This window comes from Salvelinus sp. IW2-2015, linkage group LG15, assembly GCF_002910315.2.
Source record: "Salvelinus sp. IW2-2015 linkage group LG15, ASM291031v2, whole genome shotgun sequence".
In the NCBI taxonomy this organism is placed as follows: domain Eukaryota; kingdom Metazoa; phylum Chordata; class Actinopteri; order Salmoniformes; family Salmonidae; genus Salvelinus; species Salvelinus sp. IW2-2015.
In genome coordinates this window covers 32,458,333-32,483,097 of record NC_036855.1, presented here as the reverse complement: position 1 = coordinate 32,483,097, position 24,765 = coordinate 32,458,333, and the positions used below count along the sequence as shown (strand labels likewise).

The 24,765-nt window shown below is 41.5% G+C and overlaps 1 protein-coding gene and 1 non-coding gene across 4 annotated transcripts in view; both read left to right on the top strand.

The window, feature by feature from the left end:
- The window catches only part of LOC111975021 (netrin receptor UNC5D-like), a 221,386-nt gene extending 199,476 nt beyond the window's left edge, over nucleotides 1-21,910 (top strand). For all 3 annotated transcript variants that reach the window (XM_070447091.1, XM_024003159.3, XM_024003160.3), the window contains 7 exons: nucleotides 2,039-2,123; nucleotides 6,105-6,276; nucleotides 9,614-9,841; nucleotides 14,251-14,400; nucleotides 17,181-17,345; nucleotides 17,746-17,924; nucleotides 18,665-21,910. In XM_070447091.1, coding sequence (XP_070303192.1) covers nucleotides 2,039-2,123; nucleotides 6,105-6,276; nucleotides 9,614-9,841; nucleotides 14,251-14,400; nucleotides 17,181-17,345; nucleotides 17,746-17,924; nucleotides 18,665-18,944 — 1,259 coding nt within the window. In that variant the 3' untranslated portion in view covers nucleotides 18,945-21,910. The remainder of the gene's footprint in view (nucleotides 1-2,038; nucleotides 2,124-6,104; nucleotides 6,277-9,613; nucleotides 9,842-14,250; nucleotides 14,401-17,180; nucleotides 17,346-17,745; nucleotides 17,925-18,664) is intronic.
- On the top strand, nucleotides 6,691-6,743 carry LOC111975218 (U7 small nuclear RNA). Its single transcript, XR_002878783.1, has one exon. It is a non-coding gene; the product is annotated as a U7 small nuclear RNA (small nuclear RNA).
- Nucleotides 21,911-24,765: the final 2,855 nt, after the last annotated feature.

Here is a 24,765-nt window from a genome sequence, read left to right as displayed (position 1 = left end):
TGCCTTTTTGCATACAAGATGCATGTTTTGGAATATTTTTATTCTGTATATTTATTTATATTCTTCTTTTCACTCTGTCATTTAGGTCATTATTGTGAGTCACTACAATCATTTTGATCCATCCTCAGTTTTCACAGKCATTGAACCCTTTAAAATCACCAATGGCCTCGAGGTAACATCCCTGAGCAGTTTCATTCCTGTCCTACAGCTCAGTTCAGAAGGATGACTGTGTCTTTGATGTGTCTGGGATGTATTTTGTGATATCCAATTGCGATCCAATTACGATCTTGTCTCATCGCTGCAACTCCCCAACGGYCTCGGGAGAGGCGAAGGTCGAGTCATTCATCCTCTGAAATATGACCCGCCAAACCGCACTTCTTAACACCCGCCCGCTTAACCCGGAAGCCAGCCACACCGTTCAACTGACGACCYAAGCAGCCTGCAGGCGCCCGACCCGCCACAAAGGAGTCGCTAGAGCGCGATGAGCCAAGTAAAGTCCCCCGCAGCCTAACCCTCCCCTAACCCGGACGACGGTGGGCAAATTGTGCGCCGCCCTATGGGACTCCCGGTCACAGATGGTAGTGACACAGCCTGGGATCAAACCCGGATCTGTAGGGACGCCTCAAGCACTGCGCTGCAGTGCCTTAAACTGCTGAGCCACTCAGGAGGCCTGGGTGGTTTAATGCATAATCCACAGCATAATTATTTACTTGACCATGCTTAAAGAGATATTTAATGCCTGATTTGTTATTGTTACACATCTACCAATCACTGCCCTTCTTTGAGGCTTTCTAAAAACTTCCTGGTCTTTGTAGTTAAATCTGTGCTTAAAATTKAATWCTTGACTGAGGGACCTTACAGATGTTTTATGTTTGGGGGACAGAGGAAGGGTTCGTCATTCAAAAATCATGTCAACCCCATGTAATTTATGTGATTTGCTTAGCTAATGTTTACTTCTAAACTAAGTAGGCTTGCCTTAATAAAGGGGGTGAATACTTATGCGACAACTACAGTATATTTTAGTTTGGAATTGATTTATTWAAAAAAAATAAGGATGTTAATTTTATTTATAGATTCTTGACAAAACATGACCATTAAATCCATTTTAATCCCACTTTGTAACACAATAAAATCTGAAGAAATCCAAGGGGTCAGAATACTTTAGAAAGGCACATGTAAAGTGTTGGTCCCGTGTTTCATGAGCTGAAATAAAAGAGCCCAGAAATGTTCCATAAGCACGAAAAGCTTATTTCTCTCAAAATGTGTGCACAAATTTGCTTATACTGCCAATATAATCAATCCACCTGACAAGTGTGCCATATCAAGAAGCTGATTAAACAGCATGATCATTACACAAGTGCACCTTGTGCTSTGGACAATGAAAGGCCACTAAAATGTGCTGTTTTGTCATACAGCACAATGCCACAGATGTCTCAAGTTTTGAGGGAGTGTGTAATTGGCATGCTGACTGCAGGAATGTCCACCAGAGCTGTTGCCAGAGAATTGAATGTTCATTTCTCTCCCATAAGCCACCTCCAACATTGTTTTAGAGAATTTGGCATCCAACCGGCCTCATAACCGCATACAATGTGTAACCATGGCAGTCCAGGACTTCCACATCCTGCTTCTTCATCTGCGGGATCGTCTGAGACCAGCCACCTGTATAGCTGATGAAACGGAAGAGTATTTCTGTCTGTAATAAAGCCCTTTTGTGGGGAAAAAACGAATTCTGATTGGCAGGGCCCTGGCTCCCCAGTGGCTGGTCCTTTCTCTCAAGTGCCCTCCCAGGCCCACCCATGGCTGCACTCCTACCCAGTCATGTGAAATCCATAGATTAGGGKCTCATTTCCTTCTTTCAATTGAACGATTTCCTTATATGAACTGTAACTTAATAACGTTTTGTAATTGTTGCATGTTCCGTTTATATTTTTGTTCAGTATAGAAGGAATCCATGTTCTGCTCAACTACAGTATATACAGGCATCTCAAAGATATCTTTAGTGTTTTGTTGTTGTTGACTCTGTTGTTGTGTCTTGCAGGAGTCAGCCTGCTGGTTCCCCATGGTGCGATCACTGAGGACACTTCCTGGGAGATGTACATGGTGATAAATCAGGGAGAGTCCAGGTGAGAGCAGATCTCCTGACCATCTATCTGTATGTCAGTCGCTCTCTACTTCCTCATCTCTCGTCATCAAGCCTTACCATTCTTTATCAGTTGAACAATGCTACTTGTTCACCCTTCCTCACCTGTTTTAACCTCATGAGTTAAAAACTTTATAAATACGGAGGTCTCTGGCAGATGGACCCAGCGAGCACCACAGATTATCTAGCACCCCTCCACACGAATCATTTAGGTGGCAAGATCAGGCTGATCATTTCCACTGTAACCTCGCAGGTGATATTCCAGCGTTGATCTCTCATGTGCAACAAAGAAAGTGCAGCTCATGTGAAGCAATGTGGGTTTATTGCCAATGTAGTCTTGATTCATTTAGTCTAGCTTACTTCAAGGAGGTAAAGTGTTGATGTGTTGAGTTTGAGTTGGTGGTGGTGGTGGTCTAAAAAAAAAAAAGATCTGTTTGTATTTCAAAGCTAGAGCCACCTGTTTTGTACACCCACATTCCTACAACAACTTGGGAAGTGAATTTTAAAGCTTGAGCCACCTGTTTTGCACACCCACATTCCTACAACATCTTGGGAAGTGAATTTAAAGACCTAAATTGGAAATGTTCTTTACTGAATTTCTGGATGCCAGGTGTTTTCTCCTTGGCTCTGCCAAGATGGAGTGGGAATGCGGTCATGGCCGGGCTGTGCAATACATCTCACCCACTTGAGGATGACATGGCTCCCCCGCCCGGCCACTGTACCTTCTAGTTAGCCTCAATAACACCCCACGGGGACAGACTGTGGCTGTGCCCCCATTCCCTTTATGGTGTACTACTTTTGACCAAGACCCATAAGACTCTGGACAAAAGTCGTCTCATTACTGTATATAGCGAATAGAGTGCCATTTGGGGAAGATTTGTGAGCTCTCCTAAGCCCCCTCGGGTCATTTGTCCATTCGATCTGCAGGTGGGATGTCACTGACGGTCTCTGGCAGGAACTATTGTAATGGTTTCAACATAGCATTCATTTTGAATGCCACAGGGAGAAAGTATTGTTGTCCAGTTTATATCTTAGTATCCCTCGTTCTCTTGAGCTCATGAGTAAACCATTACTTCAAAGATGTCATTTAGTAATGTAAATGTTCGTTTAATTTAACTGTCTACATTTCTTTATTAGAGAAAGAGAGAGGCTAAAAGGGATAGATGAAACATTAAATCATAGCTTGGTATGTGCAGCCAATTGTAGTCCATAATGTACAGCTTTCACTCTTAGGTACCAATGTGATGAATGTCCCCAGTCTCTGCCCATAACATGCGTCGCCTTAAAAAAATGGACAAAAACCCAGTTGGACAGGCAGGTAGGAGAGTACAAGCAAATAAAGGTGAAGCTAATGGAGCATGTTAATGTGTGCATTTATTAAGCCCCACGCTGCCTCTGCTCTCTCTGTGGCGTCGTGGCCCAATATGCCACTTTGCATGGCTCCCCAGTCCCTGAAGAGTGAGTCATCAGTCACTTTGAATAATGCACCTCATCTAGGACCAGGGAGGAAGCCGAGCCGTACGTTGGTACAGGACCCTTCATGATGATGACAAGTGGAATTGAAAAAGAGAGGGGTCCGTCCCAAATGGCACCCCATTCCCTATATAGCAAACTATTTTTGACCAGAGCACTATAAACAGAAGAGGGTACCATTTGGGACTCAGACAGGATAAGAGCCAGAGGCACTTCTTCTTTTAGGTGCTGCTGCTTCTAGACTCCTCTCAGTCATAAGTGGTAGGCAGCTACTTAAAGTCCAGCTAATCTGTTCCTTGCTTAGCTACTCTTGCCGTTGAATGTGTGATCAGGCTCTTCGTTGTTGACTAAAGGATCATCAGAACTCTCGCTGGACCATTCAAAAACCAGCCAGGGCTGCTATTAAAACAGCATGGTGATTGACGTGAGCAGTGAGCTCTCATCTGTATAAAAAAGGTACAGGTTAACTGTGTGAGGTGAAGGTTAAATGAATAGAAATAATCATCATCAGCACTGAATATGCAACCACATATTTTATTGCTATTTATTAGTGTATTTTACTAGCGTATTCACAATCATGTACTGTACTATAACTGCAAGTCAATGAAATGCTTATCATATATATTATGTTTTATCAATAGATGTACTGACTGGTTCAGATGTTGAAAATGTTTGGGAAGTCTGAAAGGTGTCTGTATTGTACCGTATACATTGACTGTGAAAAGTGAATCATGAAAGATCTTAAGCATTGTTGGGCAATCCACACTAGAGTACAATATACATTACCAGTCAAAAGTTTGGACACACCTCCAAAGCTGTCATCAAGGTACTGTAATAGGTGGCAAAAAAATATATTTTGATTTGTTAAGTCACTTTTTTTGGTTACTACATGATTCCATATGTGTTATTTCATAGTTGTAATGTCTTTGCTATTATTCTACAATGTAGAAACAAATAAATGTAGTACAAATAAAGAACAACCCTTGCATGAGTAGGTGTGTCCAAACATCTGACGGGTACTGTATGTGGCAATCTTACTGAAATAATTAAGTTTTCATCTGCCACAATATTATTTCTGTCATTGTTTATGCCTTGGGTTATTTGTTTAAAGTCACACTGTATCTTGACGCGGTGAACTTTCCACCTCACTCACTCGCTCAATCACTCAAGGATCTGGATATAGCCTAAATCACTTTTTCTTCAGTGGAGGAAATCTTGACAATTCACAGTTCTCAGATCTTTGATGACTGATATGAGCTTAGAGAGCTTTGCGAAGGCGTTTCGCTGCACTGCCTTGATCTTCCTTGGCCTTTTCAAACCACCGCCTACCCTTCCTACCCCTCCTGGCAACACAACCTGAAGATGCTATTTATTGTCAGCCCTTTTTTAATGAATACGCCATCCATTTTTAAGGTAAATCATATTCTGACTTTATGACTCTGTCTCTAGCAGGGAATCCGGGAACCAAACACCTGCAGGCTGCTCTCTGTGTCTTTATGCTGTTTGTGAATTTGCATGACTGTCCACCGCCCTCATTCGTTTTTCTTCATTAATTGCTTTCATTTCATGCAGCACCACCACAAGGAGCGATGGAAAGATAATGACTCCAAGATGATAAACACAAGGCTGATGAATATGCAAATTCATCAGCGACCGACCGGCACACAGATCCCTTTATAAGACTATTATTGGTCCACACTCAAGCCCTTAACATACATGATCTAAAATATGTCCCTGTTTTATATGGGGAATAGATTCATGTCTTAAGTCGATTATGTAGAGTTAGCATTTCAGTTTTTTTTTGTCTTATAATGTAATGCGATGTTCGTTTAGTTGTACCTTGAATTTGCAAACCCATTAAATATATATATATATACATTTTTTTTTTATTATATATATATTTTTTTGTTTTACATTTTATTATTTATTCCCTTTTTCTCCCCAATTTCATGGTATCCAATTGGTAGTAGTTACTGTCTTGTCTCATCGCTGCAACTCCCGTATGGACTCGGGAGAGGCAAAGGTCGAGAGCCATGCGTCCMCCGAAACACAACCCAACCAAGCCGCACTGCTTCTTGACACAACGCACATCCAACCCGGAAGCCAGCCGCACCAATGTGTCGGAGGAAACACCGTACACCTAGTGACCTGGTCAGTGTGCACTGCGCCCGGCCCGCCACAGGAGTCACTAGTGCGCGATGAGACAAGGATATCCCTGCCGGCCAAACCCTCCCTAACCCGGACGACGCTGGGCCAATTGTGCGTCGCCCCATGAGCCTCGCGGCCGGCTGCGGCAGAGCCTGAGCTCGAACCCAGAATCTCTGGTGGCACAGCTAGCACTGCGATGCAGTGCCTTAGACCACTGCACCACCCGGGAGGCACCCCCCATTTAAATATTTGACCACATTTTATCAAATACATTATACCTGTAGCTACAGTTAGTTGAATAGCGTCTTTTCAGAATGAACCAACGACAATTGGTGTTTTTCAGTTTCCAGACAGGGGAAGGCTGTGAGATCCTACTAGGACCAGAGGTCACCTATGGTCCTCGAGGCCTAGACCTCTCCAGTCCTGTTGCTATGACGATAGCTCACTGTGCAGAGGTTGACACTGAGAACTGGAACATCCAACTGAAGAGGAAAACACAGGACAACAGTTGGGAGGTAAGAGAAGCCCCATAAACAACTCTGTGCTCTCTGGGCCAGTTACTCAGACACAGATTTCATTTTTTAGTCCAGGACCYAGTCCACCCACATAAGAAAATACTACAGTTTACTATAGAATACTACCTTGATCATGTGTAGTACTTAGTATATAAGTGTGTAGTATACTGTAGAATACRATAGTAAATACTAGTATTATCGACAAAAAACACTATTAAATAATACAGAAATGTATGCAAAGCATGTTTTTTACGATAGTAAATAKTTCTGTATTTCATTTGCATATACCCTGCCCARCCCCCTCCCCCATACCGCAATTTGTGCCACCTTTAAATGAGAAACCTACATGCCAAGTATASACCATATATTGTTTTCCCTACAGGTTATAGAAGGAGCAGAAACTGAACTATCCGAAAATGTGCTCTCTTAGTATTTCTCCAGTAGGTTTRCTCTAGGAGAAAGCCCCCCAGTTTTAAGTCAAAGATAATAAAACAAAAACTGTTTGGGAAATACTACAGTAATGTCCCCAAAAACACTAGTGTTTTTGCAGACTGTAGTATACTGTACAGTAAATACTACAGGATACTGTACTACAGTCCGCAAAAACACTACACTAAATACTACAYTATACTATTCCCTAAAAAGTGCACTACTTTTGACCAGGGCCCATATGTATGAATWGAGTGCCATTTTGGATGCTTCCTTGAGCAATGCCCTGCTCCACACCCTTTGCCCTCAATAGCCTTTTCACACTTCAGACACTACAGTAAAGTCTGAAAAAAACACTACAGTGAATACCATAGTATTCCTASCATAGTATACACTATAGTATTTTTTCATGTGGGCAGGCCCTATGTTATTGTTTATTTTTTCTTCTATAACCCTGGGGGCTGTGTGTTTTTAACTGGTCAAAGATATTCCCAGATAGAGGTTGTATTTTCCCTTGACACCTCAACACAGTTTGTTCCATCAGTTTCTTTTCATTTCCTGACCTCTGTACAAAATGTATCTCTCTTTTGGGAGGGACAATGTTCCAGCGAGCCTTTTTGTGATGTGCCTGTTGAGATGTGTGTGTCTAAAGTGTGAAAAGGCTATTGAGAGCATAGGGTGTGGAGCAGGGCATTGCTAAAGGATGCGTCCCAAACTGCACTCAATTCCTACGTAGTGCACTACTTTTGACCAGGGCCCATAGGGATCTGGTCAAAAGTACTGCACTTTAAATAGGGAATAGGGTGCCATTTGTGACTCACTCAAGGCTTACGGTCACTGTGGATCCAACAGCCTGCTTGAGGGGAACAACAGCCTGCCTGAGGGGAATAACGTTGAMAGCGCTGGAGAAAAAACAAAACAATTACAGCATGTAATAGCAGAGAAAACACATTGCTTGTGTCAGACAGACGGGGTAACGACAGGGCAAAAGGGCCCGTTAGACATCGGAAGTATCGATTGGTGGATTCTGGATGGACACACTGAAATGGGTGTGGACGTGAGGCAATCAGGGGAAGAGTCATGGAAATGGCCTCCCATCTGACCTGGACTCACCGAACGTGTCCCAAATGGCACCCTTTTCCCTATGTAGTGCACTATTTTTTTTAACTATGGGCCCTGGTCAAAAGTAGTGCACTATATAGGGAATAGGGTGCAATTTGTGATGCTGCCACTGCCTGCCCTGCTTTCTAAACACCTCCCACTTCTCAGGACATGTTTCACTAAACAGACACGTAGATCAGCCTACCTGCCACTCACTGGCTTTTTCAGTAATTGTTAGACCTTGGTTTGTTACCTTTTGTATTTCTCAACACCGTTGTTAAGATACTATGGCCTACACCCTAAAGCCATAGTGTTTGTTTTTTCTCGTGCAAAGTTGCTAGTAGTAGGCTTAGTTGAGATATTTCAGCATTCTTGGGGGGGTTTTCCCAGTGTGTACTATTCGCTTTAGGAATGTCTAATATTATTTTGTTGTCTAAAAAAGAGCTTTCTACAATCTATAACTTATTGTACATTCCCTAGAGGTTAATACACAACCCAGAGGCTCTGTAGGCAATGCCCTCCCTCACTTAGAATTATTTGTTCATAAAAATATGTTTTTGAACAAGACAAGTGTAACAGAAAATAATTAAGAGCATTTCCAGGCAGGTAGTAATATAATTGTACATCTGACCACGTTTTGGCAGACTGAACAGGGGGTCAGAATAATGAATATTGTAGTTCTGCCCCAGGCTGTTATGCTATGTGGTGTCAGTGATTAAAACAGGATTGTTACTTAGAATATTAGCAGCCTCTGGATTTGCTCCTGCACCCACTCTGTCCTATATAATGTTGTTACAACCAATGGAAGTGGGCTGTGTGCCCTATGTAAGGCAATTAACTATACAAGAGGTTGTTGCAGTCCTTGCGTGTATCACTGGCTTGCTTACCCCAGGCAAGGAAACAATGGGAATGGGTGGCAGGGATCTTTGTCTCAATTACGGGCTGCCTCCTGACCCCACCGTTCATATACACCATTTTTGTCTCTTGCCCTTTTCTATGGGTATATCCCAAATAGCTATTCACATATAGTGCACTACTTTTGACCAGAGCCCTATGGTGCCATTTGGTACAAAGTCTATAATCTCTCTTGGATATACAACATGCACCGCTGCAGATTTCATACCCTGCAGACTCCCTGGAGGTCATTCTAGCTGAGGATGGTACAGGTGTAATTGACATACTGTAGCTAAGCCTTGCATCTCATTAACCGACTCTGCGACCAAAGGATCAACACGCAATAACAAGAGACAGCAAAATTGGTAGCTACTAACCATCACGCCTTCCTTGGCCCTTCATTACTTCTCATTTGTGTAAATGATATAGCTTTGTATGTCTCCAATTTGCTCGCTGGTATTTTTTATTTGAAGTGAACACAGCTGTTTTAGAGAGAGATAATGTGGGATATAATTATGGTAGCTGGCTGGAATGATAAAACGACTGATTCCATTATTGTAGTTTAAAATAATAAAAGGGGTTTCCCACCTACTGCTGTTGTTCATGATGACTGATCTGTGTTCTGAGATGTTACCATCTCATCTACCTCGGAAACTACGTATTAGCAGATATTATTCCTGTTTAAAAAAGCACTTCAATTATATTCATTGAACCAAACATTTAAATGCTCCCATGATGACACAACACTATAAAAGCTGCTGATCAAATACACATCCACAAATAGCACAATTGCATAATTATAGTATTTCTTCTCGTATTTCTTCTCAATGTAATCAAATGTAATGATGCTTCATGCAATTGTCTTATCATCCTCTGTTGCCAACCGGCCTGTGTTCTGTGTTCCCTGTCACAGGAAGTGATGTCAGTAGAGGATGAGTCAACATTCTGTTACTGCCTGATGGACTCCAGTAGCTGCCACCTGCTGCTGGACCAGCCTGGCTCCTACGCCCTGGTTGGTGAACCACTCACTCAGGCAGCCGTGAAGAGGCTGAAGCTAGCAGTGTTTGGCAGCATGGGGGCCACACCCATGGACTACAGCCTCCGAGTGTACTGTGTGGACGACACGCCATACGCCTTTCAGGTAAGCAGGAAGGGGCTCTGCACCATAAATCGGCCCTATGCATTTCTGGAGATCTGAGAGGATTTGATTGGTATAAGCAATATGGTGATTTTCCAAGGTAGAGCTATTCGGGGTCAATTTGAGATTAGGTCATTCTCATCCGTTTTTGTCATGCAATGCCTGTTTGTCAGTAGTGGAATGTAAGAAATACTGTTGAATAATAGGTGTATTTCCTGGTGGTTGCATAATACATACGCACACGTTGTTTTCCTTTGCTTGGTTCATTATTTTCATTGATTGCAGTTTGCTCTTGGGCAATCATCTGAATCGCAGTATTGATGGCAGTGCTTAGGCGGCAGATGATAGAAGAGAATCAAGTCCCTCACAAACATTGATATTTACGGGTTAGCCTTCCAATCATTCGGTCATATAATTCAATAAAGCATGTGAATGTCTGTATTGATATCTCATCATCTAGCATCAGGGAAATCAACTGCCTCAGTTCACTCAAGAGACATAAAGCAGAACAGAAGCGATCAGAACAGAATAGGCCTCAGGAGTGACTCAGCCCCTGCTTGTGTTCCTGTGATTTACCAGAAGTCACTGACAGCTGGGTTTAAAATGCTTTTTGGATTTGGTTTATGAATCCGTCCCCAGCGCAGCCTGCCGAGCAGATGCCAGCCCCCTCTGTCCTCTGGGCCTCTGTCGGCTACAATCACACTCACTCTGCTTCATGTTGTTCAAGTTCTGGCTATAGACGGACAGAGTCAATCACCGGTCATATCCTAGACTTATATCAACAGGATGCTCCTGATAATAATATTAAGGATGTCATTTCAGTGCAAAATGTACCCAAATGTAGCTCTTCCTCTGGCTTCAGTTGCCATACAATCTGAGGATGGGGCTAGCACACAACCTAGTCTGCATAGGGAATACAGATTACAGAATTACAGAAGAATACCATTTGCTCAAGCAATGCTGATATTAATGCAGGGGAAGAGGAAATGTAGCATTGAAAGGGTGTCATTTCTCAAAAGGTCAAAGAAAATGGCCATGATGTATCCTAAAAATTATTTTATGGATTTTAAATTTGATTTTAATAGAAAAGTTTTGTCTTGCAGAACAGGTTATCTGATCGGATAGGATTAAATGTTCATTCAAATGAAAACTGATGTGGCTCATGTAATGGAATGTATTTTTTTGTAATGTCAGTTGAATTGAATCAACAAATCACAGCACATATTGATGGGTACACTTCCTGCTTTTACTTCCTGCTTGTACTGTACTTCCTGCTTTGATCCTATGGGTCAAAGATGTTCTATTAGATTGACAAGATAGTCAAGTGATCGCTCTAACAATGGAAATATATGTCCTCAAAGACGGAAGGGAGGCGGGAGAAGGTGAGATCAGGTGGGACCATTCTAGCAAATGAGAGCGCAGATATGCGTATGAAGAACAGGCCAAGATAAATAGAGGACTAATCTTTGTATCAAATCAAATCTAATTTTATTGGTCACATACACATGGTTAGCAGATGTTATTGTGAGTGTAGCGAAATGCTTGTTTGTGCCATTATAGTGTCTGTGACAGCATGGACAGACATCTCCATTTTAAAATAGTCAATTTTCTTGTTCTTCATTGGCTGTTTTCTCCCAACTCATTGGCTGTTTGCTCACAAGTCCCAACTCATTTGACTACTTAAACATTTTGGAAGCCCTCAATTGTAATATCCATGCTAAAATGCGTTATATCCATGATGAGTCCTCAATCTATGTCATGACAGCAGGCACAACTTCGATATAAAGTCGTTTTTGGGTAAGTTGCCGAAATGCCACATATATAAGTGCATTCGCAACAACCTAACTTCTATTCGATCAAATAAGCCTCACGTAGCAAGTAATAATTTTTCTGTTGACCAAATTCGACACTCATTGACCTCAATACAAAAATTATACTTACTTATTTTCGTGGACAGATTTTGAGCGGAGTAAAACCTCTCGTTTCGCCTCTTACTCTCTGTATGGGTACACTCGCAATGGCAGCCAGTCCACCCTTTATGCCATCATTAACTTGAATGGGGATACCTGTTCTATTGATTCTATTTCTATGGCAGCACATGCAGTCAGGAGCGGAGGAAAGGAGAAAATGTGTCTCCCTATATAGTGCATTCAGAAAGTATTCAGACCTTGACTTTTTCCACATTTTGTGACGTTACAGCCTTATTCTAAAATTGATTACATTTTTTTTCTCTTCCTCATCAATCTACACACAATACCCAATAATGACAAAGCAGAAACTGTTTTTTTAACATTTTTGCAAAGGAAGAAAAAAACTATCACATTTACATAACTATTCAGACCCTTTACTCAGTACTTTGTTGAAGCATATTTGACAGRGATTACAGCCTCGAGTCTTCTTGGGTATGATGCTGCAAGCTTGGCACACCTGTATTTGGGGAGTTTCTCCCATTCTTCTCTGCAGATCCTCTCAAGCTCTGTCAGGTTGGCTGGGGAGTGTTGCTGCACAGCTATTTTCAGGTCTCTCCAGAGGTATTCATTTACACATTTACATTTAAGTCATTTAGCAGACGCTCTTATCTAGAGCGACTTACAAGTTGGTGCATTCACCTTATGATATCCAGTGTGGAACAACCACTTTACAATAGTGCATCTAACTCTTTTAAGGGGGGGGGTTAGAAGGATTACTTTATCCTATCCTAGGTATTCCTTAAAGAGGTGGGGTTTCAGGTGTTTCCGGAAGGTGGTGATTGACTCCGCTGACCTGGCGTCGTGGGGGAGTCTGTTCCACCATTGGGGTGCCAGAGCAGCGAACAGTTTTGACTGTTCGATTGGGTTCAAGTCTGGGCTCTGGCTAGGCCACTCAAGGACATTCAGAGACTTGTCCCGAAGCCACTCCTGCGTTGTGTGCTTCGGTTCTGAGTGCTCTGGAGCAGGGTTTCGTCAAGGATCTCCCTGTACTTTGCTCCATTCATCTTTGCCTCGATCCTGACTAGTCTCCCAGTCCCTGCCGCTGAAAAACATCCCCACAGCATGATGCTTCCACCACCATGCTTAACCGTGACGAGTTGAATCTTGGTTTCATCAGACCAGAGAATCTTGTTTCTCATGGTCTGAGTCCTTTAGGTGCCTTTTGGCAAACTCCAAGCGGGCTGTCATGCGCCTTTTACTGAGGTGTGGATTCCGTCTGGCCACTCCACCATAAAGTCCTGATTGGTGGAGTGCTGCAGAGATGGTTGTCCTTCTGGAAGGTTCTCTCATCTCCACAGAGGAACTCTGGAGCTCTGTCAGAGTGACCATCAGATTCTTGGTCAACCTCCCTGACCAAGGCCCTTCTCCCCAGATCGCTCAGTTTGGCCGAGTGGCCAGATCTCCAAACTTCTTCCATTTAAGAATGATAGAGGCCACTGTGTTCTTGGGGACCTTCAATGCTGTAGAAATGTTTTTGTACCCTTCCCCAGATCTGTGCCTCTGCACTATCCTGTCTCAGAGCTCTCTGACAATTCCTTCYACATCATGGCATAGTTTCTGCACTGACATTCACCGTCAACTGTGGGACCTTACATAGACAGGTGTGTGCCTTTCCAAATCATGTCCAATCAATTGAATTTACCACACGTGGACTCCAATCAAGTTGTAGAAACATCACAAGGATGATCAATGGAAACAGGATGCACTTGAGCTCAATTTCGAGTCTCATATCAAAGGGTCTGAATACTTATGTAAATAAGGTATTTCTGTTTTTTGCAAAATGTCTAAAAACCTGTTTTTGCTTTGTCATTATGGGGTATTGAGTGTAGATTGATGAGGGGGAAAAAATAGGCTGTAAAGGCTGTAACGTAACAAAATGTAGCAAAAGTCTAGAATTCACTGTATATATATTTATTTGCTATTACGGAGACCGCAGTCATTTGGCTGGCCAATTACCGTCATCCAAAATTCCATGACCGTCACAGCCCAAACACAAACACACACAAACAGTCACAAGCAGTCAGCATGGCATGGTGTTAGTCATCCCTCTGTTTCTTTTGTCGCTTCTCTTTGAGATTGAGATGTCTGAGAATAGACCGCTCATACATTAAACGTCCCACAGGAGCAGAACAATGGTGACAGATGAATACCTTACAGCCTCAAATCAAAAAACACTTTCATCATTTCAAATACAATTTGGGGGATGGATGTTAGCCGATACATGCTCATCCAATGCATTCAATTCAAACTTCAATCTTGTATTGTGGTTCCGTATTTAATATAGCTCGCTACTAATGAGAATTGTTTTTTAGTATTTCATGTAATTTCTCTTGACTTTAGAAAAGTATCAGGTTTTGTGAGGATTTGTGGTTGGCAGCAGAAGTGAACTGTGGTGATAAAGAGAACTGGCCGACTGACTCTCCAGTACCTCACTCCCTCCAGGGAGTGGTGGCCACAGAGACCAGTAGAGGAGGACAGCTCCTGGAGGAACCTAAGATGCTGCCTTTCAGAGGGAACACCTTCAGCCTCCAGGTCTACATCCAGGATGTCCCACAATTTCTATGGAGCATCAAACCCTTTACTACGTGTCAGGTAACTGTTTTAGACTTTAAACTACTTCGAGATGTAGACATTATGATGTACATGTTATGACGGTCTCTGTCTCAGCAGGACTTGTGTCCGTTGTAAGTTTCAGGAGGAATTGTGTCAGTCTAATCAGAACTAGACACTGTAAGACATTATCGACTTCTGCCTTACCCTAAAGCGCTTAGCACTGAATCATTTCAGAAACTGTTGCTATGGAACTTCAAACACTTTACCACTTGTCAGGTATTGTTAAAGCAGTCTTGGCGTACACATGTAGACTGTTTGGTACTTCCAGATATGGACATTATCTTGTTCTGCCTTACCCTAAAGTGTTGAGCACTAAAGATTTTCAGAAACTGCAAATCTTAGCATAGAAAGCAGTGGTGGAAAAAGTACCCAATTGTTATACTTGAGTAAAAGTATAGATACCTTAATAGAAAGTTACTCAAGTAAAAGTGAAAGCCACCCAGTAAAATACAATTTGAGTAAAAGTATTTGGTTCTAAATATACTTAAGTATCAAAAGTAAATGTAATTTCTAAAATAAGAGTAAAAGTATACATTATTTCAAATTCCTTATACTAAGCAAAGCAAATGGCACCATTTTATTGTTTAAAAAATATATGGATAGCCAGGGGTACACTCCAACACTCAGACAAAATGTACATACGGTGCATTTGTGTTTAGTGAGTCTGCCAGATCAGAGGCAGTAGGGATGACCATGTGTTTGCTTGATAAGTGTATGAATTGGACCATTTTCCTGTCCTGCTAAGCATTCAAAATGTAATGAGTACTTTTGGGTGTCAGGGAAAATGTATGGCGAAAAAGGAAAAAAAGGAAAAGTAACAGTTGTCAAAAATATAAATAATAAAGACCAGATACCCCGAAAAACTACTGAATTAGTACTTCAAATGTATTTTTTAAGTACTTTATACCACTGATAGAAAGTTGTATGCATTATTAATTGCCAGATGGTTAACAAAATGTTTGGTTACAACCAGACTGTCTTTTTTACAGGAGGTTGTTTACCTTTATTGGTAACTGTGTGTGCACACTGCATTGCCCCCATACATCTGTGAGGGGTGAGGAAGTAGGGTAGCGTGTCTCACACAGACCGTCAGACAGACACCTCCTCTTGGCTTATTTATGATGATCTTTGGAAGGAGACTGCCACTGTGAACCTCCCCCTTTCAAAGGGCAGTTGGAGAGTAATGGCTCTTGCCTGGACCATACATCAAGTTAGCTTTTTATTTTTTATTTTACTGCTAGAGTACCTGGCCTCTCCACGTCCATCATTCCCCTGTGCTCCATTATCTGACACATCCATCCCACATCGGGGATGATCAAAGCTAAGGGGTTAAGTTCTCTTTAGGCACACTAGGCTGTTTTTTTTACTGTACAGTTAGCTGGTGTCCCTATCGCCATGGTTACGTATCAAATGGCACCCTGTTCCCTATATAGTGCACTACATTTGACCAGAGCCCAATGGCTAGTGCACTGGGATCGTACTCTTTTTTGAAATTTTCGCCTAAAATGACACCCAAATCTAACTGCCTGTAGCTCAGGACCTGAAGCAATGATATGCATGTTCTTGATACCATTTGTGCAAATGTGAAATAAATGTAGGATAATATAACACATTAGATCTGGTAAAAGATAATACAAGCAAAAAAAGCATCAGTTTTTTTTTCTCCATCGTCTTTGAAATGCAAGAGAAAGGCCATACTTTCAGATTGGAGTCTGGGTGTAATTTAGATTTTGGCCACCAGATAGCAGCAGTGTGTGTGCAAAGTTTCAGACTGATCCAGTGAAAAATTACATTACTGCACAATATTTTGCATCAAGTCTGCCAGGAGTTTGGTCAATTGATATATTTTCAAGTACATAACTATAGAGAACATACAAAAATGCTATGGTAATAAAAATGTTTAGTTTACACACTCCCAGGAATGTCATACATGGTGGATCATTAGCTTATACACTAACTTTCACACATCTAGATGGCCAGGCGGGGTGGGTGTGGAGCCAGGGACAGAAGTGGGGTCAAACTATAGACCCCAGTTCCTACATTTGAACATAAAAATTGATTTTATCAAACAAAACTATGCTACATTTTATCTCTGGGACCCTCAGGATGACAACTCAGAGCAAGATTACTGAATGTAAGTACATGATTTACCTTCAGAGGTGAATGTATCAAACCAGTTGCCGTGATAAAAGTTTTTTGTTGTTGTGCACTCTCCTCAAACAATAGCATGGTATTTTTTCACTGTAATAGCTACTGTTAATTGGACACTGCAGTTAGAGTAACAAGAATTTAAGCTTCCTGTCCATATAAGACATGTCTATATCCCGGAAAGTTGGCTGTTGTATACAACGTCATTCTAGTCACATTAGTGCACGTTAGCAACAACCGTCCTGGTTTAGGGACACCCATCCTGTTGAGGATAAGTAGTGCACTATATAGGGGATAGGGTGCCATTTGGGAGGCAGCCCCATCACTATGACTCGTTTACAGGTGACTTTATTATGCAGAGATGGAAGATGGAAGCGTGCAGGAGGTCAAGGATGTTTCCCTACAGAGGTGCCCACTGCAGAAATGTATTAAACATCAAAGGCACTCATTTTCCCGTTCGTCATTCCCTCGGTCTCGGATATTGTGTGTAATATTTAGCCCGCGATCGGACATCCATTATCAGAATTAAGTGGGAATTTGACCCCCCCCCCCCCCCCCAGTACAAATGCTTACTTCCATACATAATCCTCTCTTTGTGTGCCTGCCTGCAGGAATTCTCCTTTTCCCAAGTGTGGTGCAGCAATCAGAAGCCGCTGCACTGTGCCTTCTCCCTGGAGAGGAACAGCCCCACCACCACCCAGCTCTCCTGCAAGATCAGCGTGCGCCAGGTCAAAGGTCATGAGCAGATTCTGCAGGTCTATACGTCCGTGGCGGAGGTGAGCCTGGCTCTCCGTGTGTGGAAAGACATTTTACTTCCACAATCCACACAACCTTTATTTAACCTTAGTGAAGTCAGTGTCCTCTGCTGTCACTAGCTGAACATCCTGTTCTCAGGAGTCTGCAGTGGTTGTTTCTCCCTAGTCCCTGTGGTGTACTACTTTTGACCAAGGCCCATAGGGCTCTGGTCAAAAGTAGTGAAATGTATAGGGGATAGGTTGCCATTTGGGATGCCTCCTATGCTTCTTTCTAAAACCGAGGGTAGCTAGACGCTATCAATGAGAGCTGACTTATTAATGGCCCTGTGTATCCTAACAGCCTTTTTTGTTAAATAAAATAGATTTTTAATTATACTTGACTCCTGTGACATTGTGTTTTGGCTCTGTTTTTCCCTTGTAGAGCAAGAAGGAGTCAGTCCCATTTTTTATGCAGACGGACTGCACCGTCACCTCACAGACGGGGCCCAAGGCCTTCAAAATCCCCCTCTCCATCCGCCAGAGGATATGTGCCACCTTTGACACTGCCAATGCCAAGGGCAAGGACTGGCAGCTCTTAGCCCAGAAACTCCATCTAGATAGGTGAGTGTCCAAGGCTGTGATCCCAAATACCCTCCTATTCCCAATGTAGTGCACTACTTTTGACCAGGGCCCCATGGTACTAAATAGGGAATAGGGTGCCATTTGAGATTTAGCCCAACTGTCTATCATGTCTCACTGAATGTTTCAATGATTACTTGAACAAACAGCAGAAGGTATTTGAGACTTTTGGGCTTCCAAATGAGCCCAATCAGCTGTCCTCATATTATATCTTATCATGTTAAGCTGATTTTAATTGAGTCTGATGGCACACAAATGACTGCATTCACAGAGGGTGATGCTTTTGGCAGGGACGGGTAAACCATTGTTTTATAGTAAAATACTGCCCTCCACTGGATCTAATGGCTTACTGTAATACACACATTGCAAGTTGTTACCCCAAACGACCCATAAGCCTACAGTGTGTTTATCATAGGCCTACAGTACATATTCAGTCCTAACGTGACATGGACTTTTCCCCCCTCAAATGTTGACTAGTTTACTAACTTTGATATTTCACGAAATCTCTTATCACGTCTAGTATGTCATTTCTCAGATACACACTTACTAGCACTGCATTGTCAGTCCCTCCCTGCTGAGATTTGGAAACAGTGCTGTGCTGAAACACAGAGGTGTATCTCATAGGAGACAAACATCTATAAACAACAGTGTTGTTCACTTTGCTAAGTGTGCTGTGACCACTTTGTCTACCAAAAGTGTTTCCCCCCCTTTTCTCCCTACAGAAACCTGTCGTATTTTCTTAAGCAACAGAGCCCCTCTGCGGTCATACTGAGCCTGTGGGAGGCACGACACCAAGACACTGGTGACCTGGACTCTCTGGCATGCGCTCTGGAGGAAATTGGCAAGATCCACTCCAAAAGCACTGCAGCAAAGAGCCAGGAGGACCCTGAATCAGACTTAGTGCAACATTTAGGAACAGGTAGCCCAGGCAACCCAGTGTGTGGAATGGGTGAACTCACCAATCATGAGACTGCTAACTCAGTCCCAGAGTATACTGGCTGACTTATAAGAGGAATTCTTCTTCTACATAGATTCCAACAACAGAAGCGTAATGCATAAGATGGAGAGTGTTGTTCACAGTGCAAAACAACAAGACAGGCAAAAATGACCACTGAAAAAATATCAAATCTGTCATTGCTGTGTGCATACTGTATCCACCCTTTTCTGATGATGTACTGTACATCTGTTTTGCCTTTCTGTGTTCTATTCCCTCCATTATTTTCCTCTTAGTTAATCCATTCTTAAGTCAGGCTGCCCCTCAATTGAGTTTCTGTTGCCCTTGTTTTCTTATTCGGTTGTTGGGACCAACCAATGCTCTTCAGAGAGTGGAACAGCTCTTCACCGTCCCGAGAGGTTGAAACTATCCTCAGTGCCCGAATGGAACCCCATTTCCTATGTAGTGAAAAGTAGTGCACTAAAAGTAAAAAGTAGTGCACTAAATAGGGAATAGGGTCCGCTATTTGGGAAGAAACCAATATCACACCCATTTACCGTAAGACATCTGTATGGTATTCATTCCTATTTGAATACTAGGTTATCAATTCCAAATAATGTATCAAATGGGAGAAACCACTCTGAAAAACATGTGAAAGGTACAGATTTGAATAACATGAGTTCTACTGTAATGGCAAAACCCCTGACGATGATGAAAATGTCTTTGTGTCAGGCTACAGTATCGTATGTGCGTATGTGTTTGTGTGTGCGCGCACGAGTTGTGGTTTGGCCACCCAGGGGGAGAAGGAGAACGCTGGAGGAGTTGTAAGACATAATTTCCTGGCACTGTGCCATGTGTAACACTGCATCTTATCACCCACTTCCAACCATTGACACCTGTCAAAGAGCTGCATAGCTCTTACACACAAGCCTCCCAGCAGAGGCACAGCACTTCACAACTACACAGGACATCAATGTGGATAGAATGTGTTATGGTATGGAAGCCCTTATGGTACATTAAGCATGCATGTTTCACATCCTGTTGTACTGTACAAGTAAGGAGAGCCCATAAGACTCTGAACAAAAGTAGTACACTATGTAGGGAATATGGTGCCATTTGGGACGCATTTTAAATGTCATAGGAAAGCAGGGGYTTATGAATTACTGGTCTGAGCAATAGGCACTGTTTTGAACATGTTTAGAAAAGACATCCAGCTAAAACAAAAATGAAAGAATGCAACAGTAATTCATAGGATGGATAGTTTTTTTTCTTCATGTAATTCATAGGGCGGATGTATACTTTAAAGTCATTCTTATTATGCATATTTCTGTTGTATGTGTTCAGTGTGATTTCTCATCTACAGGTTTGGATCATGTCCCTTTGTAGTTACTCACTGCTTTCATTGGTATAGTATTATGATCATAGTAACAAGGATTTGAAATTATCCGAATACTTTTTGAAAATGTTGCTCATTTTACGAAAGACGCTCAACTTGTTGATTGTACACCTGTTGCAGTCTCCTCTGAACTACCAACACTGTTGGCACATAGTTTGTTATATGCAATTTCATATACAACAAGATGTGTCCCAAATGATACCCTATTCCCAATAGTGCGCTACTTTTGAATAGTGCACTTTAAAGGTAATAGGGTTCCATTTGGGACACAAAACATACAGTGTTGAGCTGAAGAGTGTTTATGCTACATGACCGGATTCATGTACCGTTTTTGTCGCTCTCATCATGAAGGATTACATAAGAGCTGAAGTTACATTGTACGTGAAACCTACTTTGCTATTCAGATTCGCTATACTCTACTGATAAATCGAATGTTAATCGTTATACAACCCAGCTGGCTATAGAACAGATTAGTGAGTGAGCTTTACATTTTGAATATGATTGTTTTTTAATTGTTAGTTGTTGAATTCTCCTTCCCTGTACTAATGTGAGCAAGAGTGGTACAAAAAATGGAAGCAAGTGTGCTGTTGTAATGCTAAACAGTGGCTGATGTTGCATTAAGAGCATTTGTCTGTAAAATACAATACATCATAACAACCAAACAGAATTGTAACTATTTTATTTAATGCAGCAATGCTGAGTCATGTCCAACTTATTAAATGTTGAAGTTAAGTTTCTAAATGTTAAGTGGGGCCACTGGGCTTTGAACCATGGATATATACACACACACACACACACACACACACACACACACACACACACACACACACACACACACACACACACACACACTCTGTATACTTATGCTTTGTGTTAGAGTATTGCTGTGTCACTGGCTGAAGAGTTTACTGTTGGACCCCTGATTTACTGCTACACACACACACACACATACACTCTGTATACTTATGCTTTGTGTTAGAGTATTGCTGTGTCACTGGCTGAAGAGTTTACTGTTGGACCCCTGATTTACTGTCCCCTGAGCTGGGATGTGTCCCAAATGGTACTTTATTCCCTATAGTGTGTACTACTTTTGACTAGAGCCCTATGGGCCCTGGTGAAAAGTAGTGCAGTATATAGTGAAAAGGGTGCCAATTAGGACACAACCCTGGTAACTATATCTCCACCCTGATTTATATCACGGATGGATGTTACCTAGCTCTGGTCCAGGGCATTAGCTGGCTCAGCATTATCATGCCACACTAACCCCGTGGACCAGAGCTAGAGGTTACAATGCTCCTTTTTACATCACGCATGGCCTTGGGCTTCATGTCACTATTCTTGTGCCTTGTTTAACTACTGTAAATGGTGAATGTTGTAAAGTACAGATGGGGCTGAAAAAAAGCAACAAAACAAAACCATACCAATATACATTTAAAAAAGTATTAGTTCAAAAAGTATTTAAGATTATATAATTGAATAGGCTGCAGAGCTTTTCTAGTGCTAAACATATATGTTTGGTATTACCAGGGCAGCTTTGTGGTATGTTATATCTATATAATTATGGACATTTTGGATGTTTTATGTACAGTAGAATTTGCAAATGTATATGTAGCCTTTTGGAAATAAATGTACAGTTGAAAAGTCTCAAATTTAGTATGAGTAGGTTACTGTGCACCTTTGACACAATGTATAATTCATTACCTACATGATATGCACTTTACTAGGTCTACATCACTGTAATTTTGTTTGAGTACATAATATCTGACATGCATGCCTTTTCATGCTTTTGATTTCTCCTTGCTTATATAATATGGCTCAAGTTGTTTTCTTCCACAAGGCTCTTCGTGATTCTACAGTAGCTTGGTCCCAGTTATCCTCTGGCTYTACTGTAACTCTAAAGAATACTGTGGCTGCTCATACAATTAGATTTTGATTATCTTAATACCAGCTGAGAAAAAGTGCCCTGACTGCCCACTTCTTGCATACCATGCAATCCTGGGCACACAGGAAGTTACTGTGCTTACAAGAGGCTGGACTGCAGAAGTGCAATACAGCACTAATGAGTCATGTGATGGCTTGGTTACACATGGTCTGTGGTTGTGAGGCTGGTTGGACGTACTGCCAAATTCTCTAAAACTATGTTGAAGGCGGCTTGTGATAGAGAAATGAACATTAAAATCTCTGGTAACAGCTCTGGTGGACAGTAATGCGTTCAGCATGCCAATTGCACGTGCCCTCAACTTGAGATATCTGTGGCATTGTTGTTTGACAAAACTGCACATTTTAGAGTGGTCTTTTATTGTCCCCAGCACAAGGTGCACCTGTCTAATGATCATGCTGTTTAATTAACTTCTTGATATGCCACACCTGTCAGGTGGATGGATTATCTTGGCAAAGGATAAATAATACTCTTGTTGTGTGTATGGAACATTTCTGGGATCTTTTATTTCAGCTCATGAAACATGGGACCAACACTTTACATATTGTCTTTATATTTTTGTTCAGTGTACTAATTTCCAGAGTGAAGTGTTTGCCTTCTTCAAAATTAGCCTAGACTCAGCACAATCCAAACCAAAGAAACCAAGCTGACATCTTTGATGGGTCGCTCAGCGAGCATTGCCACTCCCTTGAGTCTGCATCCTTATCAAGAACCACAGAATGCATCAGCTATAGCAAACATAGCAGCAGTCATGAGTGGTCCAGATGTCTTTTGATTGTTAGATCTATATGAACAATGGCTTTCTATATGAACAAGAAACTCCCCCCACCTGGTTGTCTAGGTCTTAATTGAAATGAAAAAAACAAAAACCAGCAAACAGTAGGCACTCCATGGAATGAGTTTGACACCCCTATATTAAAGGAATAGAATGATATGTTGATTTTAAGAAATGGTTTATGACCAGCATCTTATGTTTCACATGTTAGTGTTTTGCTGACCCCATGAGCAAATTGCTAAGGTAAGAGGTAAAAATATCAGCAAAACCAAAAAGTTCTATACAATGAGCGGCTGTGTTGGACACATACAATACTGTATGACAACTGCATATGTGGCATAACATTCGACGCATTTGATGCACTGTCCATACTAGCTGTGTTTTTTACCTTTTGTATTTGATATATATATGAATATGTGTATATTTATGTATATATACAGTTGAAGTCGGAAGTTTGCATACACTTAGGGTGGAGTCATTAAAACTCGTTTTTCAACCACTCCACAAATTTATTGTTGACAAACTATAGTTTTGGCAAGTCGGTTAGGACATCTATTGTTTACAGACAGATTATTTCACTTATAATTCACTGTATCACAGTTCCAGTGGGTCAGAAGTTTACATACACTAAGTTGTGCCTTTAAACAGTGCCTTTAAACAGCTTGGAATGTTCCAGAAAATGATGTCATGGCTTTAGAAGCTTCTGATAGGCTAATTGATATCTTTTGAGTCAATTGGAGGTGTACCTGTGGATGTATTTCAAGGCATACTTTCAAACTCAGTGCCTCATTGCTTGACATCATGGGAAAATCTAAAAGAAATCAGCCAAGACCTCAGAAAAAAAATTAAGACCTCCACAAGTCTAGTTCATCCTTGGGAGTAATTTCCAAACGCTTGAAGGTACCACGTTCATCTGTACAAACAATAGTACGCAAGTATAAACACCATGGGACCACGCAGCCGTCATACCGCTCAGGAAGGAGATGCATTCTGTCTCCTAGAGATGAACTTACTTTGGTGCAAATCAATCCCAGAACAACAGCAAAGGACCTTGTGAAGATGCTGGAGGAAACAGGTACGAAAGTATCTATATCCACAGTAAAACGAGTCCTACAATGACCCCAAGCATACTTCCAAAGTTGTGGCAAAATGGCTTAAGGACAACAAAGTCAAGGTATTGGAGTGGTCATCACAAAGCCCTGACCTCAGTTCCATAGAAAATTTGTGGGCAGAACTGAAAAAGCATGCGCGAGCAAGGAGGCCTACCAACCTGACTCAGTTACACCATTTCTGTCAGGAGGAATGGGCCAAAGTTCACCCAACTTATTGTGGGAAGCTTGTGGAAGGCTACTCAAAATGTTTGAACCAAATTACACAATTTAAAGGCAATCCTGCCAAATACGAATTGAGTGTATGTAAACTTCTGACCCACTTGGAATGCGATGAACGAAATACAAGCTTAAATAAATAATTCTCTCTACTATTATTCTGACATTTCACATTCTTAAAATAAAGTGGTGATCCTAACTGACCTAAGAAAGGGAATTTTTACTAGAATGAAATGTCAGGAATTGTGAAAAACTGAGTTTTTAAATGTATTTGGCTAAGGTGTATGTAAACTTCCGACTTCAACTGTATATATATACACTGCTCAAAAAAATAAAGGGAACACTAAAATAACACATCCTAGATCTCAATGAATGAAATATTCTTATTAAATACTTTTTTCTTTACATAGTTGAATGTGCTGACAACAAAATCACACAAAAATTATCAATG